Here is a 16,461-nt window from a genome sequence, read left to right as displayed (position 1 = left end):
AATTAGTGCTTTTGCAGCTTGATTGTATTCTGTAATATGTGGGGTCACTGTAACCTTCGCTCCCATCCTATAATTCCCTTTTACAACTTTGAGAATTATGGCTCCTGCTATAAATCAGGGGGGCCCTTGTCCAGGAGGATAAACATCTGCCAAAGTCCTTAGCCAGGTGGTTTTCTGCCTGGCATAAAAACATTTGCAAATATATCTTTAAGCCCATTTTAAAATACAGGCGTTGATCAGATGCCTCAGGAATAAATCTCCAGCCCACCTTTGTAATCAGTGAAAAGCACTTTAATCAGTTAACTTAACTTAGCACAGTCATACCTCGGGTTGAAGTAGATTTGGGATAAGTATTTTCGGGTTGCGAACCGCAGCAACCTGGAAGTAACGGAGCGTGTTATTCCCGAACTTTGAACAGAATAGGTGCTAACTCTACCTCAATGCAGGTATTCTACTTTTGTCATAGAGTTGTAGAGTTGGAAGGGACTCCGGGGGTCATCTAGTGCAGGGGTCAGCAAACTTTTTCAGCAGGGGGCCGGTTCACTGCACCTCAGACCTTGTGGGGGGGCCGGACTATATTGGGGGGGTGAACAAATACTTATGCCCCACAAATAACCCAGAGATGCATTTTAAATTATAAAATAATAATAATAATTTATTATTTATTCCCCGCCCATCTGGCTGGGTTTCACCAGGCACTCTGGGTGGCTTCCTACCAAGTATTAAAATACAGTGGTCTGTTAAACATTAAAAGCTTCCCTAAACAGGGCTGCCTTCAGATGTCTTCTAAAAGTCTGGTAGTTGTCGTTCTCTTTGACATCTGATAGGAGGGCATTCCACAGGGAGGGCGCCACTACCGAGAAGGCCCTATGCTTGGTTCCCTGTAACTTGGTTTATTGCAGTGAGGGAACTGCCAGAAGGCCCTTGGCGCTGGAGCTCAGTGTCTGGGCAGAACGATGGGGGTGGAGACACTCCTTCAGGTATACTGGACCGAAGCCGTTTAGGGATTTAAAGGTCAGCACCAACACTTTGAATCGTGCTCGGAAACGTACTGGGAGCCAATGTAGATCTTTCAAGACCGGTGTTATGTGGTCTCGGCGGCCGCTCCCAGTCACCAGTCTAGCTGCTGCATTCTGGATTAATTGTACTCATTCTACTCATTGTACTTTCTACTCATGTAAAAACACACTGATTCCTGGACCATCCACTGGCCAGATTTAGAAGGTGATTGGGCCGGATCTGGCCCCCGGGCCTTAGGTTGCCTGCCCATGATCTAGTGTAACCCCCCTGCAACGCTAAAAATGTGCAAATGCTACTCTAAGTCTATCTCCCTGTTTGCTGTCCTAACCCTTTTAGTTCCACATACATTGATACAGTTCATGCCACCTTTGGCACTTTTTCTGCACTCTCATATTGTGTTTGTGTACGTGTGTGTGGGCAGACGCTCACAGGAGCCATCTTCTTGCCATCTTTAGTTACATGCAAGATAACAGTACACCTACAGTTTCAGATGTGGGGCAACTCTTGTGGGCCGACTAGAAAGTCTTATACAGCTGAAACAAGTGAGCTAAGCTACGCTGAAACTGATGGAGAGCAGCATAGGTTAATTGTGGGAAACTATTAACGTTTGTTGTTGCTGCTGCTTTTTTCTTTCTTTTTTTTTTAAAGTCTCCAGAGAAGATAGCTCACTCCTAATGCTTCCTTTTTTAATGCTGTTTCCAAAGAAAGATATGTCCCTGGGAAATAAGTTCTAAATTTAAGCTTGTTTTTAGCATGCCTACATGCAAGAACACATTGAGTTGTTTCGACTGGGGATTTTATTTTTTTAATCCATCAGGACCTAGAAGACACATTCTGGATGATAACTAATGATCACAGAATGGGAGAAAAAAAACCACAAATATGTTAGTTTTGAGAAATTTAATTTATAGGGTCAACTCCTTAGCTCTCCCAAAATGCCATGTCCCAGAAATTCCACCATTCAGAGGGACTGTGAGTTTAAAAAGACATGGCGATCATCCTGGGGGGCAGGTTAAAACCCATGGTGTTATTGACTGTAGGCTCTGGCAGACACCGCCATTTTCAGTAGACCCCAAATGACATCACCATTAGCCATGAACCCAAGAATCCACCTGGAAAAGTCAAATGGGGACACCAGACCTATCATTACATTTTGCAATTCAGTGAAATGTGTTGTGTCACTGTAGACCTGCCTGTAATTCTTTATACTTGTTGCAATTGTTTAAATTGTTGAGAGGACTCCAAATCCAATTCTGTGTGTGAATACACACATTTACCTACTCTCTCCCTACAATAAATTTCTCTTAGGCTTGCTGTAAAAGCTTATGCTGCAATGAATCTGTTAGTCTTTTAGTTTGCTAAATTGCTCTTGCTGTTTTTTGCTACAGCAGCCTAGCCCACAACTTCTCCTGTGAGATGTCAGACTTCTGAGGCACTTGTATACTTTCTTATTGTTAAAAGAATGTGGCTGCACATTTAGAACTAGCTCAAATGATATTATTGAAAGAGCACGAGCTTTATTGATTTTTCTCCATACAATTTTCTCCATTCCTTGGGCGATTTCGTTCTTCGCTGCCTTAGTGGCACAATAGACTTTCCGTTCCTTGTAAATTTTTACAGCTTGCTTTAAAATCTCCTGCTACAGATGCCTTAGGAGTCTTCCTCTCTTCCTTCCCTGCTGGATTAACAAAACTGCAGCATGGAATTTGTGCTTCCTGCAACATCACCAGCTAACTAATCTGAAGCCTGCTGTCTGAATCATACTGCTCTTCCCTACTCTCTAAAAATCCCAAAAGATTCACCTTCAACTGTCGCATCCAATTTAATGGCTATGGAACTCCACTTGAAATTCTGGCACTGAAAATTTCTACTGCTAGTCTCACAGAGCAAGCAGATTTTCTGCCTTTTATGTCTTTTAAGCGAAGTAGCCACAAATAGATGAAGCTCAAGGATGGCAGAAACAGGCCATATGTAGTCTCATACAACAGCAATTAATTAACTGACCAATTATTAACTGATTATTATTATTACCCCCAGTGCTTTGTGGGGTAAAAAAATGAGGTGACAGTATTCCTCTGTTGGTAAAAGACTCATAGGTTGCCAACACAGTGACTGCCATAGACAGCAAAAAAGAAGAAGAGGTGAAGTGGTCTGAATGAGTGATTGCTGTCACACACAAAAACCTGTCTCCTATTGTTAGTTTGATTCAAAGAACCAGAAGCAAAGGAAAATAATCATTAGTGATGCTTCATAAGCTATACACACAGCTAGACTGGTAACTGGGAGCAGCCACCGAGACCATAGAACACCAGTCTTGAAAGACCTACACTGGCTCCCAGTACGTTTCTGAGCACAATTCCATGTGTTGTTGCTGACCTTTAAAGCCCTAAATGACCTCGGTCCAGTATACCTGAAGGAGCGTCTCCACCCCCATCATTCTGCCCGGACACTGAGGTCCAGCGCCAAGGGCCTTCTGGCGGTTCCCTCGCTGCGAGAAGCCAAGTTACTGGGAACCAGGCAGAGGGCCTTCTTGGTAGTGGCCCCCGCCCTGTGGAACGCCCTCCCATCAGATGTCAAAGAGAACGACAACTACCAGAGTTTTAGAAGACATCTGAAGGCAGCCCTGTTTAGAGAAGCTTTTAAAGTTTAAATAGGTTATTGTATTTTAATATTCCGTTGGAAGCCGCCCAGAGTGGCTAGGGAGACCCAGCCAGAAGAGTGGGGGTATAAATAATTATTATTATTATTATTATTATTATTATTATTATTATTATTATTATTACACATACTCAGTTTGTGGAATTCATTGCCGTAAGAGGCAGCGATGACCGCAAGCTTAGATGGCAGAGAGAGAGAGAGAGAGAGAGGTGTAAGGAAGTCTGTGACTGCTAGTCATAATGGCTGCTTACTTCATGCAGGCATTGAGGAACAGCTGTGGGAGAAGACTGCTGCCTTCATGTCCCGTGCAAAGTTGGCTCAGCTTTTTAGGCAGGGTGAGGCCACTGCCTCAGGTGGGAGGAGCCACCCAAACGGCATGCCTGCGGGCGCCCTGCCTGCCACACTGTCTCTGCCAGCAGCCAAAAAGCGATGCCACCAGCAGCACCATTTTGGGGCAACTCAGCCCCCCTGTCTTATACTCTGCTAGCAGCAACTTATGGAAATATATGAGAAGGCACTTGCTGAATGCTGCAATCTGTCTTGAATCCGAAGGCTGGCAAGGAGTGAAACTATATATATAGCGGCTAGCGTTGGTGCTCTGCTTTCCCTCAGGGGAAATGGCACTAAATTGTGGGCGTGTTTTGAACAATGAAAGCCAGTTTGACCCTCTTATTAGCAAGGCCCTTCTCTACTTATGTGTGCATCGTGTATAGTATTTAAAATACATTAATACTAAATGACCATGATCACACAGAGGTAATACTTGGGTATAGGTGGACCAAACATAAAAGCAATAGTTTTCTCTAGCACTCCAGAGAGGAAGCCAGAGCAGCAATTCAAATGCTGGAATTCCATACTGTATAGCTTAGCCTTTAGGTCTAAGGACACTGTCTTGTGTTTGCAGATGGCTGAACTGATATGACTTCTGCTTTGGGTTGTAAGGGCATTGCATGCTTGAGTCGCTGGACTGGCCCTTCCAGCTGTGCTTTATGTTTGCCTTAGAGGGAATTCCACTGGCAGGGATCACAGGCTGCAAACCATCTGACTCTATCTCTAGAGGCTAGAGAAGAAGGTAGCTGACAGAGGGCTACCAGCTGGTGGGATCTGTAGTTCAAAACACCTGGAAGGTCTCAGTTTGGGGAAAACTGCCCTAAGTCATTACAAATAAAAGGTGTGTCAGAACTGTTTGCTAGGCACAACTTCATGAATATTATAGCTGAATTTGTGTGCTGTGTCTTGGCCTTCTTGTTACATACATTTTGACTTTCTAAAATTTCACCCCTTGTGGAAATTCAGGGGCAATTATAAAGCAGACACAAATATCAGCTTCTTGATGAGTCTCTTTTAAGTTTTTACTCTCAGGGTTGAGATATATAATTGCTCCTAAATGCCTGTTAACACGCACACAAGCACAGCTGCATGACCGCACAGAGATACAGAAGCAAGTGCAGACCACTAATTTTTAACCTAAAAACATTTTAATTTGAAATTGAATGGGACGTGTGATATGCAGGCTGGAAGAAGTTTATTTATTAAATCAAATAAATAAAAAGTACTCCATGATATAGCCAGTGAAACTTCATTATCCAAATTTCAATTAACCTAAATGTTATGTTAATTTTTTTTGCAAAGAGCATTCCAGAAAGTCTCCAAATTGGATTAGAAAGGATCTGAGAGTTAAGGCTTGGGGCACATTGAGATCCATGCTTTGCCTGCTCTCCTTTGACATCATAAGAGACGATCTTGCCAAGAGCTGGATGTCAGTGTGAAGAGAATCATCTCCAGGACCAAAACAAGTTGTCACATTTATTAATGAGTCACTGTTTGCTGTGGCCTCTCACACAATTTTAGGAACACCTCCAAAACATCCAGCCTCATGCTGAATTTTTAAGCCTTCCATTACAGTATGGGGGGGACTTTTTCACAGCAAACACACACACACACAAAATACCCATCCCTGTCTAACTATGTGCATTGAACCATTATTTGGCTAGCGAACTACATTGCAAAATTCAGAAGAGTGTGAATTTTGAAGGATGGCTTTGATTTGGTTCAATGTATTATTTTGAAAGGTGCAAATTAGGTAAATTCGCCTTTAAATGTGAACTGAGTTGAATTTCTCCCTGACTCTACTTGTGATCCTTCTATTCACATTTATTCAGAAAGAAGCCTCACAGAGTTGTATCTGAGTAAGGTCTCGGAGTGGACCCATTATAATTAGTAGACCTAAACTAGTGATGTCCATTAATGTCAATCAATCGGCTGTGAGTATCATTAACATTGAATACAACCCACTGTGTTCACTGGGGTTGACACTTGAGCAACTGTGCATTAGAAAGTTCCTAGATGTGGATCTTTAGAAGTCTCATAGTCTTCAAAACATGCACCACTTACATTCTTGTGGTGCTTCAATTTGACAAAAGACATTCCATAAATTAAGTCAGGTCACATTTGTACTTATGTAAAATACAAAATAATTGCTTAAAGGTAAAGGTAAAGGGACCCCTGACCATTAGGTCCAGTCGCAGACGACTCTGGGGTTGTGGCGCTCATCTCGCTTTACTGGCCAAGGGAGCCGGCGTACAGCTTCCAGGTAATGTAGCCAGCATGACTAAGCCACTTCTGGAGAACCAGAGCAGCACATGGAAACGGCGTTTACTTACATCTAACCAAAACAAAAGTGCCATTGCTAAGCACCTTGAAAAAATAGGTTGCTTCTCTGGATTCCTTAGTGTAGATCAGAATGCCTGTCTTCAGGTCTATACTGGCCTCTGATTGTAGAACAAGCTGTAGGTGGAATGGCAAAGATCAGAAAACAGAACATCGACTGTAATCTGTACTACAATACATGAGACAGAATTTTTAGACATGAAGAAATGACAGTGAAATATAAACTATAGTATGGGGGAGCCAGGCAGACACATGGCAAAGGCTGATCTCAGGCTACGTGGCTCGTGCTTCAGCCTGCACAGTTGGATAGGACAAAACCTCAATGGTTAAAGGAAACTCCATTTTAATGTACAAAGCCTGCCTTTGCGCCCCAGGGTGCATGTGTGATGACAAGCCTCTCTCTGAAGCTGTTTCGAACATATCCTCAGGTAACAAACGGCAATAAGTAACAGAAATATAAAGAGGTCTGTGCATTTAGAATTCAGCCTGCCGAGGTCCTTGCGGCTCACTTCTTAAACGGATCTCTAGTCCCAAAAGGAAAAGGATGGTTCTGGTTTCGGAAGAAAGATGAGTGTGCACAGGTCTGTAGTGCTGCAGACACAGAGAGTGCAGATGGGTTTTCCTCCCTGAAAGCAGTAAACACACAGCATTCTTTTGTTCCGTGATAAATTGCTGCTGCATTTGTGGTTATACGTGTTTGAGTTAGGAGAATCAAAAAGGATTGGCTTCTTCCTGTGATATCATGAACCTGTCATCTCACCCCCAATCTCCAAAAGAGTTGGCTATTCCCGCCCCCGCCCTCCGGGGCATGAGTCATAAACACACTTACAAACATAGATGTGCCATTTAAAAACAATACTAAAATAAATGGTGGATAGGCTGCATGACTCACAAGGGAAAGACATGGGGCTGATTCAGCATTTGATTACCTACTGTGCTCATTACAAGTTGAAACTCTGGGGTTGGGGAGCACATACAGCAATCAATGAACCCTCAGAAAACTTTTTTCTGACCTTCGTCCACTCAATGGTTGTGGGAGGACAAGGGTTGCAGCAGGCCCAGCTTCGACACGCATGCATCCCTTTGAATGTGTAACTGTACACGTAGAGTGCTCTCTCCATTCAGAAAAAAACAGAGATTTGATCATGCAGGGAAAAGCCTGGTGCTCCTAGCAGGCCTGCAAATGAATCCGCAGAGGTCAGAAGTGAAGACAGCATTTGCCATCCTGTTTTCACCTCTGTGCTTCAGTGAAGGTCTAAATGGGGGTGGAGAAAGCTCTTGAAACTATGCCTCAGCCGTCATCCAGAGTTCCTTTCGTTACCTATCCCTTCCTTTACGACAGTTGTTCTCAACCTGTGGGTCCCCAGATGTTGTTGGACTACAACTCCCATCATCCCTGAGCTCTGGCCTTGCTAGCTACAGGTGATGGGAGTTGTAGTTCAACAACATCTGGGGACCCACAGGTTGAGAAAGGCTGCTTTACGACATGGGTAGCAAACTAAGGCCTGGAGCCCAGATCCAGCCCAATCGCCTTCTAAATCCGGCCTGCGGATGGTCCAGGAATCAGCGTGTTTTTACATGAGTAGAATGTGTCCTTTTATTTAAACTGCATCTCTGGGTTATTTGTGGGGCCTGCCTGGTGTTTTTACATGAGTAGAATGTGTCCTTTTATTTAAAATGCATCTCTGGGTTATTTGTGGGGCATAGGAATTTGTTCATTTCCCCCCCTTCAAAATATAGTCTGGCCCCCCCACAAGGTCTGAGGGCAGTGGACCGGTCCCCCGCTGAAAAAGTTTGCTGACTCCTGCTTTATGTTCACGTACTCACAGCTCTGGTGACCAGCACACAGCGAACATACCAGAAGCACTTCTCATGTACACACATCAGACTTAGTGGCACTGAATTCCACAAAGCATGGAGGGGAGACTTGGGTTTCCAACTGTTAGGGGACAGGCAGGGGACACAAGGGAATCAAGACTGCCCACAGTTCGCTCATACCAGCTTGCTGTGCCTCTTATCAGTTTGGAGGATACCAGCTGGCGAGTCACCAGCCTGAATTCAATCTGTCAGGCATGGATTGCCATTCCTCCTTTCCCCCCATCTCCAAGGAGGTAAGAGATTTGTCAGAGCCTCGACTGGGCTGCATTAGTCAGCCCCAACTGTGCAGGCCCCACTCTCTGGTGTTTGAGCACAATGCACATCAGTACATCAGAATCAGCACATGACCACAAAGCATGATTGTTGCATGAAGTATAAGGTAAAGGGACCCCTGACCATTAGGTCCAGTCGTGACCGACTCTGGGGTTGTGGCGCTCATCTCGCTTTATTGGCCGAGGGAGCCGGCTTACAGCTTCCGGGTCATGTGGCCAGCATGACTAAGCTGCTTCTGGTGAACAAGAGCAGTGCACAGAAACGCCGTTTACCTTCCCGCCGGAGCGGTACCTATTTATCTACTTGCACTTTGATGTGCTTTCAAACTGCTAGGTTGGCAGGAGCAGGGACCGAGCAACGGGAGCTCACCCGTCGTGGGGATTCAAACCGCCAACCTTCTGATCAGTAAGTCCTAGGCTCTGTGGTTTAACCCACAGTGCCACCCGCGTCCCTCTGCATGAAGTATACCTTGGTTCTAAGACAAGCTTTGTACGGAAACATTTGATGAACAGGATTGGCTTAGATTTCATTTTTGACTTTAGCTCTATTCATTCAAAGCAATTATCAAGAGGTGGCTTTCAAGTAAAAAAGATACATTATTTTAAAAACACAGTTTAATAACAACTGCTCTAATTGTCTCTAGCATGAGCCCATTCCATCTTCTTGAAAGGCAAGGTAACCTCATCCCTGAAAACCATCCTATTAGTGAGGCTACCATTTCCTTAGTTATTTTCTGCTTGATAACGTCCCTCCCTGAAACCCTTAATTAGGTCTCTTATCTAGCTCTCTGAAATCCAGTACAGGTTAAGAGCTGGTTTTACAGCTGGTCAAATTAAAAACAAACAAACCAGCATGGTTGAATTTCAGAGGGAGCTTTAATAATCTCGTACAAATCCCTTCCTCCAATCTTGCTCTGTTCATTCAAGCGGGCTCCTTGCATTTCTGCAAGTAAGCGAGGCTGATAGATTGCCTGAAGTAGCTCTGAGTAAAACCACATCCAAACAACCTCAGTAAGAGGGCGCCCATCAAAAAGCAAAGGGGTTTGTATTCTTATGTCCAGTCTTTTGATTTCAGTACACATATAGAGTGGTTGGGGTGTTAAACCTGTTCCTGGAATATATTGCAAGGGTATAAAGGTAAAGGGACCCCTGACCATTAGGTCCAGTCGTGACCGACTCTGGGGTTGCGGCGCTCATCTCGCTTTATTGGCCGAGGGAGCCGGCGTACAGCTTCCGGGTTATGTGGCCAGCATGACTAAGCCGCTTCTGGCGAACCAGAGCAGCACACGGAAATGCCATTTATCTTCCTGCTGGAGTGGTGCCTATTTATCTACTTGCACTTTGACGTGCTTTAGAACTGCTAGGTTGGCAGGAGCAGGGACCGAGTAACGGGAGCTCACCCCATCGCAGGGATTTGAACCGCTGATCTTCTGATCAGCAAGTCCTAGGCTCTGTGGTTTAAGTCACAGTGCCATCCGCGTCCTTGTATTGCAAGGGTATAGTGCATTTCAAATCAAACCTTTATTGTTACAGTCAGTGACCAGCATGAAAAAGCAAAATAAAAACACATAATCCAGATGTGTAATTTAGAGGAAAATAAAGTAAAGAAAAGAACCATAGACTAAAGTAACTAATCATCTATTCTTCCCTAAGTAACCTCTCCTTGTCACATGATCTCTGTCACATGATATCAACAGCTGGCTGCTCTGAGCTATAATGAACTCTTTGACTGCTCAGACATGTGTGGGAAGGAGGAGGGTGTCTTGTGTGGTGTTAAGAGCACAACACAGATCTGAAGGCAAGTGCCAGAAGAGCCAAAATACTGCTTGCTCCTTCGTGGAAAGGGGCTTCAGAAAATATATTTTCATCGCAGAATTCTTCTTTATTACAGGTAGATTTATATACACAAAAGGATGCCATACCGTGTGTTGCCAGGGCAGCTGTGCAAACGCTTATTTAGGTAGATCAGTGGGAACAGGGTACACCAGAGCTTCCCACCAACTTTTCATGTTGGTGACATACTTTTTAGACCTGCATCATTTCGCGACACACTAATTCAGTGTTACTAGCAAACCAGAGGTTAAACAAACCCCTTTGCAGCCCCTGGAGGAGCGTGGAGAGTGTTTGCGTGATACAACTACACACTGCAGCCAACACACAGTTTGGAAAGCTCTGGGGTACACCTTTGAATACATAAGAAGGGCTCTGCTGGGAGCAGACCAATTGCCCACATTGCCAAGCATCCTGTAGCCCACTACAGCCAACCAGACTGTCGGGGTCTCCGCTCGGCCAAGCTGATAAAGCTCATTTTCCTCTGGCCGAGTCTTTCGGAATTGCCTCCAACATGATTAACGACCTGAGCCTTTGATGAGGCCTCAGGCACATTCCCACCCAGCAGAGAATCAAAGCAGCACGCGGAAGTGATGAGATTTATGGCTACATTGCAAAGAGTTTTATTTTCCTAACTACGCAGACGAAAAGCACATCCTCTCTCTGTGAGAGCAGAGAGCAACTGAACAACAAAGGAACAGGAAACCACTAACGTCACATCCGTCTCCTGTCTCCAGTGAGACTTCCAGCAGTATGGAATGTAAACAGAGTCTTGTGACTCCAAAGCACTGCTCAGTGGCAAACAAAAACTACCGGTAACACAGACGCCCGTCAGAAGCCCACAAACAGGGTGTGAAAGGCAATAGTCCTGTCGTGCTGTTAATCCCCAGCACCTGGCATCGACAAAGGCATACTGTCTCAGAAATCTGGTGGGTGCATATAGCCATAATGATTCGTAGCCATTGGTGGCTTTTTGCCCACATGAAATTGTCTGACCCCCTCTTAAAAAGCATATTTTGCCTGCGCTGGCTCTCTAATAACTGACTATAATGCACTCTCCCCATTAGTGCAGATGAAAGGTCCCACTTCCATCCATCAGATGCATATTCTCATACACCAGCAGCTTCTTATGTGGATCCCAGTGGATTACTAATCAAGGGGCATGGCTGTCTTTGGAAAAGGAAAAATGGGAGAGGGAAGCTGCTAGTTGCCAAAGCTTCTTTATTCCATAAATTAAATGTTGGGGAGAACAGCAGTTCAATGGTAGAGCATGTGATTTGCCTGCAGATGATCCTCAGCTTAATCCCTGGCATCTGCAGTTTAAAGGATCAAGCAGCAGCTGCTGGGAAGTACCTCCGCCTGAGACCCTGGCAAATACAGCCGGCCCTACCATTAGGCAAAGTGAGATTATCATCCCAGGCAGCAAACACCAGGGAGGGGGAGACAGAAGCAGCCCTCAGGTGTTGCTTCTAAGCCCCCCAGGTATTTCCTTATTGCCACATGGCCTGCCCTGCCCTGCCCCAGGCTGGCCTGCTGTCTCAGGTGCAGCAAAAGGATGCCATACTCTCAAAAGTGTACAGTGCAGTCATCTTCTGTATGTGGAATGAGGAGGTGCCACCTTTATATCTTTTGCCTCAGGCAGCAAAATGTGTTGGGCTGGCCCTGCTGGAGAACCACTGCCAATCAAAGCATACAGTTCTGGGTTAGATGGAGAAATAATCTGGAACCAGTGTGCCAGGCCTCACCCCCGAAGCAAGACAGAGGGGTTTTAAGCTGTCCAGCATGCTTACTGGGATCAGTAAGCAAGGCAGAGAGCTTAAAAGCTCTTTCCACGCTGGGAAAACCCTGCACAAAAAGAGCTTTTAATCTCTCCACCTTCCATGCATTTAATGTGTGCGATTTCAACTGGCCAGTCCTCAGCTGCATAAAAGTTGAAACTGCACGTGTTAAACGTGTGTACATTGTGAGTTATCCGCACTCTTTGGTCGTGCTGCTGAGAGATACTTAACAGACCTGGCTTGAGGCGTTCCTGCCTGGAAGCATTAAGTTAATGGCATTAACTTTAGGAATTTCTTTTTCTACAGAACCCCAGCTTAGAGATGTGAAACCACAGGCTTGGGAGGGGGACACCCCAAGATGGCATCCAGACTGATAGGTGTACACCCCAAATCCTGTAGCAAAGCAGCCATTCTTCTTCAGGGGCAACACGAAAGCACACGAAAGCAAAAGTTTGCCTGGCTGAATTAGTGTATTGACATTGGCCCTGAGGAAGATGATAGCTCAAATCTAAAAGTGCACTGGATTATAGGATCAATAACTTACAGCACCCAGTGGCTCCCTCCCTGCCCCTCACACCCTCCCCGTCCTTCCTGATCCAGAGACAGTCACACAGAACTAAAAAATGTGCAAAGAACAATCCTTTGCCATGGCCCCAGAGATGGTATACAGATGTGCCTTTGATGGATGAGAGTCTTTCTTCTGTACTGTGCAGGAGTGATGAGGATTAGCCATAGGTACACCCTGTTCCAACTGAAAGATGTAACTCAAGAAGCACAGTGCATGGGATTTACAGAATCAATACCTGATCATGACCAGATGCTTCTCGTCTCTTTTGTGTCAGTAGACTCTACTGCTAAGAAGCCTTCCCTCTTTTTTCTTCTATTTCTGGATCAGGACCATGATATATTAGACCGCAGTTCCACACACACTTATCTGGAGGTAAGCCCCATTGAACTCAGGTGGGCTTACCTCTGAATATTTTTATTTTATTTATTATCATCATTATTATTCATTTCATTTTTATACTGCTTTATATCTTAAGCACGCGGGTGGCGCTGTAGGTAAAACCTCAGTGCCTAGGACTTGCCGATCGTATGGTCGGCGGTTCGAATCCCCGCTGCGGGGTGAACTCCCGTCTTTCGGTCCCAGCTCCTGCCCACCTAGCAGTTCAAAAGCACCCCTAAGTGCAAGTAGATAAATAGGTACCGCTTTATGGCGGGAAGGTAAACGGCGTTTCCATGTGCTGCGCTGGTGCTGGCACGCCAGAGCAGCTTCGTCATGCTGGCCATGTGACCCGGAAGTGTCTGCGGACAGCGCTGGCTCCCAGCCTCTGGACTGAGATGAGCGCACAACCCTAGAGTCGGACACGACTGGCCCGTACGGGCAGGGGTACCTTTACCTTTTATATCTTAAGAAAAAGCCTCAGAGTGGTTTACAACACATTAAAACATCAAATAAATCAACCCAGAACAAACATTACTGAACAAAGTCAAATATAAGGTATACATTCAAAACAACATAATTAATGGGAAACTGAAATATTACCTTAAGGATTTCAAAATAAAACATTACAAAGGAGGGCAACCAAATTAGGCACGTTTAATGCAGCAAAATCAACAACAGAAAATTATCTTAAAGATTTCAAAAGAAATCATGACCAAAAGAAGTTAAATAGAAAATGCACATTTAAAACAGCATAATTAGCAAGAGAATAAAATATTATCATAGGCATATAATATATCTGCTGCCAATCCTGTCAGTGGTGGTTCATGACAGGCAACAGCTGTAGAAGCTCAGGCTCAATGACCTGGGTCTGCACTAAGAGACAGCCAAGCTGCTCTCTGACCTTTTCAGCAGCCTGCGCTTTTGTAGTTGGAGTCAGTCTGGGCCCCGCTCACCCAGGCCAGGTAGAAAAAGGCCTGCAGGGCAGGGAGCTTATTAACGTTTATTTTTAAAAGTTGCTATCCATTCCTGTCCTTTAAGATACTCTGAATGCAGATATGATAAACTAAGGTATGCTGCCCAAGTACATCTGTTCTTAACATCACATCTGCAGCGACTCGATGTTTTAGGATTGAAGAAAGAGGGACGAAGTTAAAAACTGGATCACTTGGGCTATATTTTTTATTGTAAAAGCTAATATTGTATTCATTTATTACAACTATGTACAACTATGAAGCCAATTGCAAATCAAATCATGGTTACAGCAATGCATAACTTTTCCCACAAGACACAGGGTTGTGTTTTGAGAGGCAATTATGATTTGCAGACAAGGAGCTCTTTTTCTCAGCTGAGCTGTAGTGTATTCTTTTAGAAAATAAAGAGAAAGCAAACCATCCCTTTGTGGGTGGTGGGACCAGGCGTAGGCCTGTGGATTCTGCACAGTTGTATTAAGCCCGAAGGTTTGTGAAGTACTGTAAGGCTGAGACCTGTTTGAGCTTTGCTCACTTGGATGCATGGAAACTATTGATATTCTGTAATTAAATTATTTCTGTTCCTCTGACAGGGACAAATGCTAAACATGGACTGCGCTGCAAGGCATGCAAGCTGAGCATTCACCACAGATGTGCAGAGAGCATTGGACAGCAACGCTGCATGGGCAAACTGGTAAGGCAGTAATTGGATAATATATATCTATATCTATATCTATCTATCTATCTATCTATATATATATATATATATATATATGGCAGTAATTGGATCAAACACAGCCATAAACCAGACTGGGCAAGAGATATGGCCCACCAGGTCCCACCTAATGTCTTGGCTGAATCGAAGAAGCACACAGTGCTTAGGAAAAGATAATCTATCAAGAAACTTATTCTAGGCACAGATTCAAAAATCATACTCCGAACATGCCAACTCTGAGAAATATAGACTCTTACAGGCTCAGTTAAACAAGAGTTGTTGCTTTTCAGACAGGGCTACAGCAGGGATGGCTTCAGGACTGGGCATTGTTGGACATTTGCCAAGGCCCATATTTCTATAGCGGGCTCACTGCTTATGCCATAGTCTCCAAATGCCGGGACCCATGCTGAAAACCCTTAAGCCATCATAGCTTCTCACTTTGTCATGCAGAGTCCCAGAAATGCAAGCCCTTCCTACCGCCAACGGCAAAAAAAACCCCTCAAATCTTTCTCCACCTTTTCATTCATTGCTCCTTCCATCTCTTGGCCAGGGAAAGAGCAAAGCAGCAACCTACTTTGGGTTCTCGTTTGCACAGTCTTGCAAAGCTGCTCAGCATGGTCTGCTCTGTGTCCAAACCTCTTAGATCCCTGTCCCTATTTTTTTGCATTGTTCCCTTGCCTTCCATTGCCAGTTTCATTTGGGAACCTGAAGTGTCACTGAGCCACCACCCACCTCTGTGTGTAGCGAGCATCCTCTTTGGCTTCTGCTTTGAGAGAGATGCAGAGATCTGATCCTGTAGCTTGGCTCTCTCTGTGGCTTAAAATGAACCAGACTAGATTCCTAGAGAGGAAGGGGTTTTGAGGAGATGGGGAGGGGTCCTCCAGAGCAAAAACGCCTCCCTTCAAAACCCCTTCCCGCCTGGCTACTCCTGTGGATGGGGAAAATGGCATTTATCTCCCCCATGAGCTAAATTGATGGCGCCTTCTGAAATCCCATTATGTCTCCCCATTTTGTGCAGTAGAAACACCTACTGCTTATACAGGGGATCTGCTTTGCATAATTAGCACCTAGTTAGTCAGATCTAATTTATTTGCTTTATAGCCTTAGACACCAAGTGAAGCATTTTTATACACTAGGCTTTTAAATCTTCTAATTCTGGCTGGTTTTTTTTTTATTAGCGGCTTTGTATTTCTGGGTTATAAATGATGTTTCATTGGCACGATTGAGCATAGAAGCTTGCCACCCCACCCCCACAAAAGAGGACATCTACCAGGAAGGGGAAGCCTTCAAAATATTTCCAATTAAAAATGAAACATACTTCCCCTAAGTATGAATGCTAAAGTCCAAAAAATAATTTATATATTCTTATGATCTGGATTCCATGCAGATCCCGCAACAGGAAGGAATTTACGCTGTTCAGTTTCAGCTTTGCAGTAAAAAATAAGGTTGCCCCAGTAAAGCAGGAATAGGGAACATGTCACTGCTGTTGAACTCCAACTCCCATCATCACGATTGACTCTGTTGGTTGGGACTGATGGGAGTTTGAGTCCAACAACCTTGGGAAGGCCATAGGCTCCCGACTTCTGCACTAAAGAATTAGAAGATACAGCGGTACCTCACATTACAGATGATTCAGATTACAGACTCCGCTAACCCAGAAATAGTACCTTGGGTTAAGAACTTTGCTTCAGGATGAGAACAGAAATCGTGCAGTGGCAGCAGAAGG

The 16,461-nt window shown here is 44.6% G+C and overlaps 1 protein-coding gene across 1 annotated transcript in view; it reads left to right on the top strand.

Moving 5' to 3' along the window:
- STAC (SH3 and cysteine rich domain) overlaps positions 1–16,461 on the top strand; it is an 82,848-nt gene that overhangs the window by 43,585 nt on the left and 22,802 nt on the right. The window contains exon 3 of the mRNA XM_081931139.1: positions 14,614–14,714. Coding sequence (XP_081787265.1) covers positions 14,614–14,714 — 101 coding nt within the window. The remainder of the gene's footprint in view (positions 1–14,613; positions 14,715–16,461) is intronic.

This window comes from Podarcis melisellensis (genome assembly GCF_964234715.1).
Source record: "Podarcis melisellensis genome assembly, chromosome: 12".
NCBI classification, from domain to species: Eukaryota; Metazoa; Chordata; class Lepidosauria; order Squamata; family Lacertidae; genus Podarcis; species Podarcis melisellensis.
This window is presented reverse-complemented; position numbering and strand designations above follow the sequence as displayed.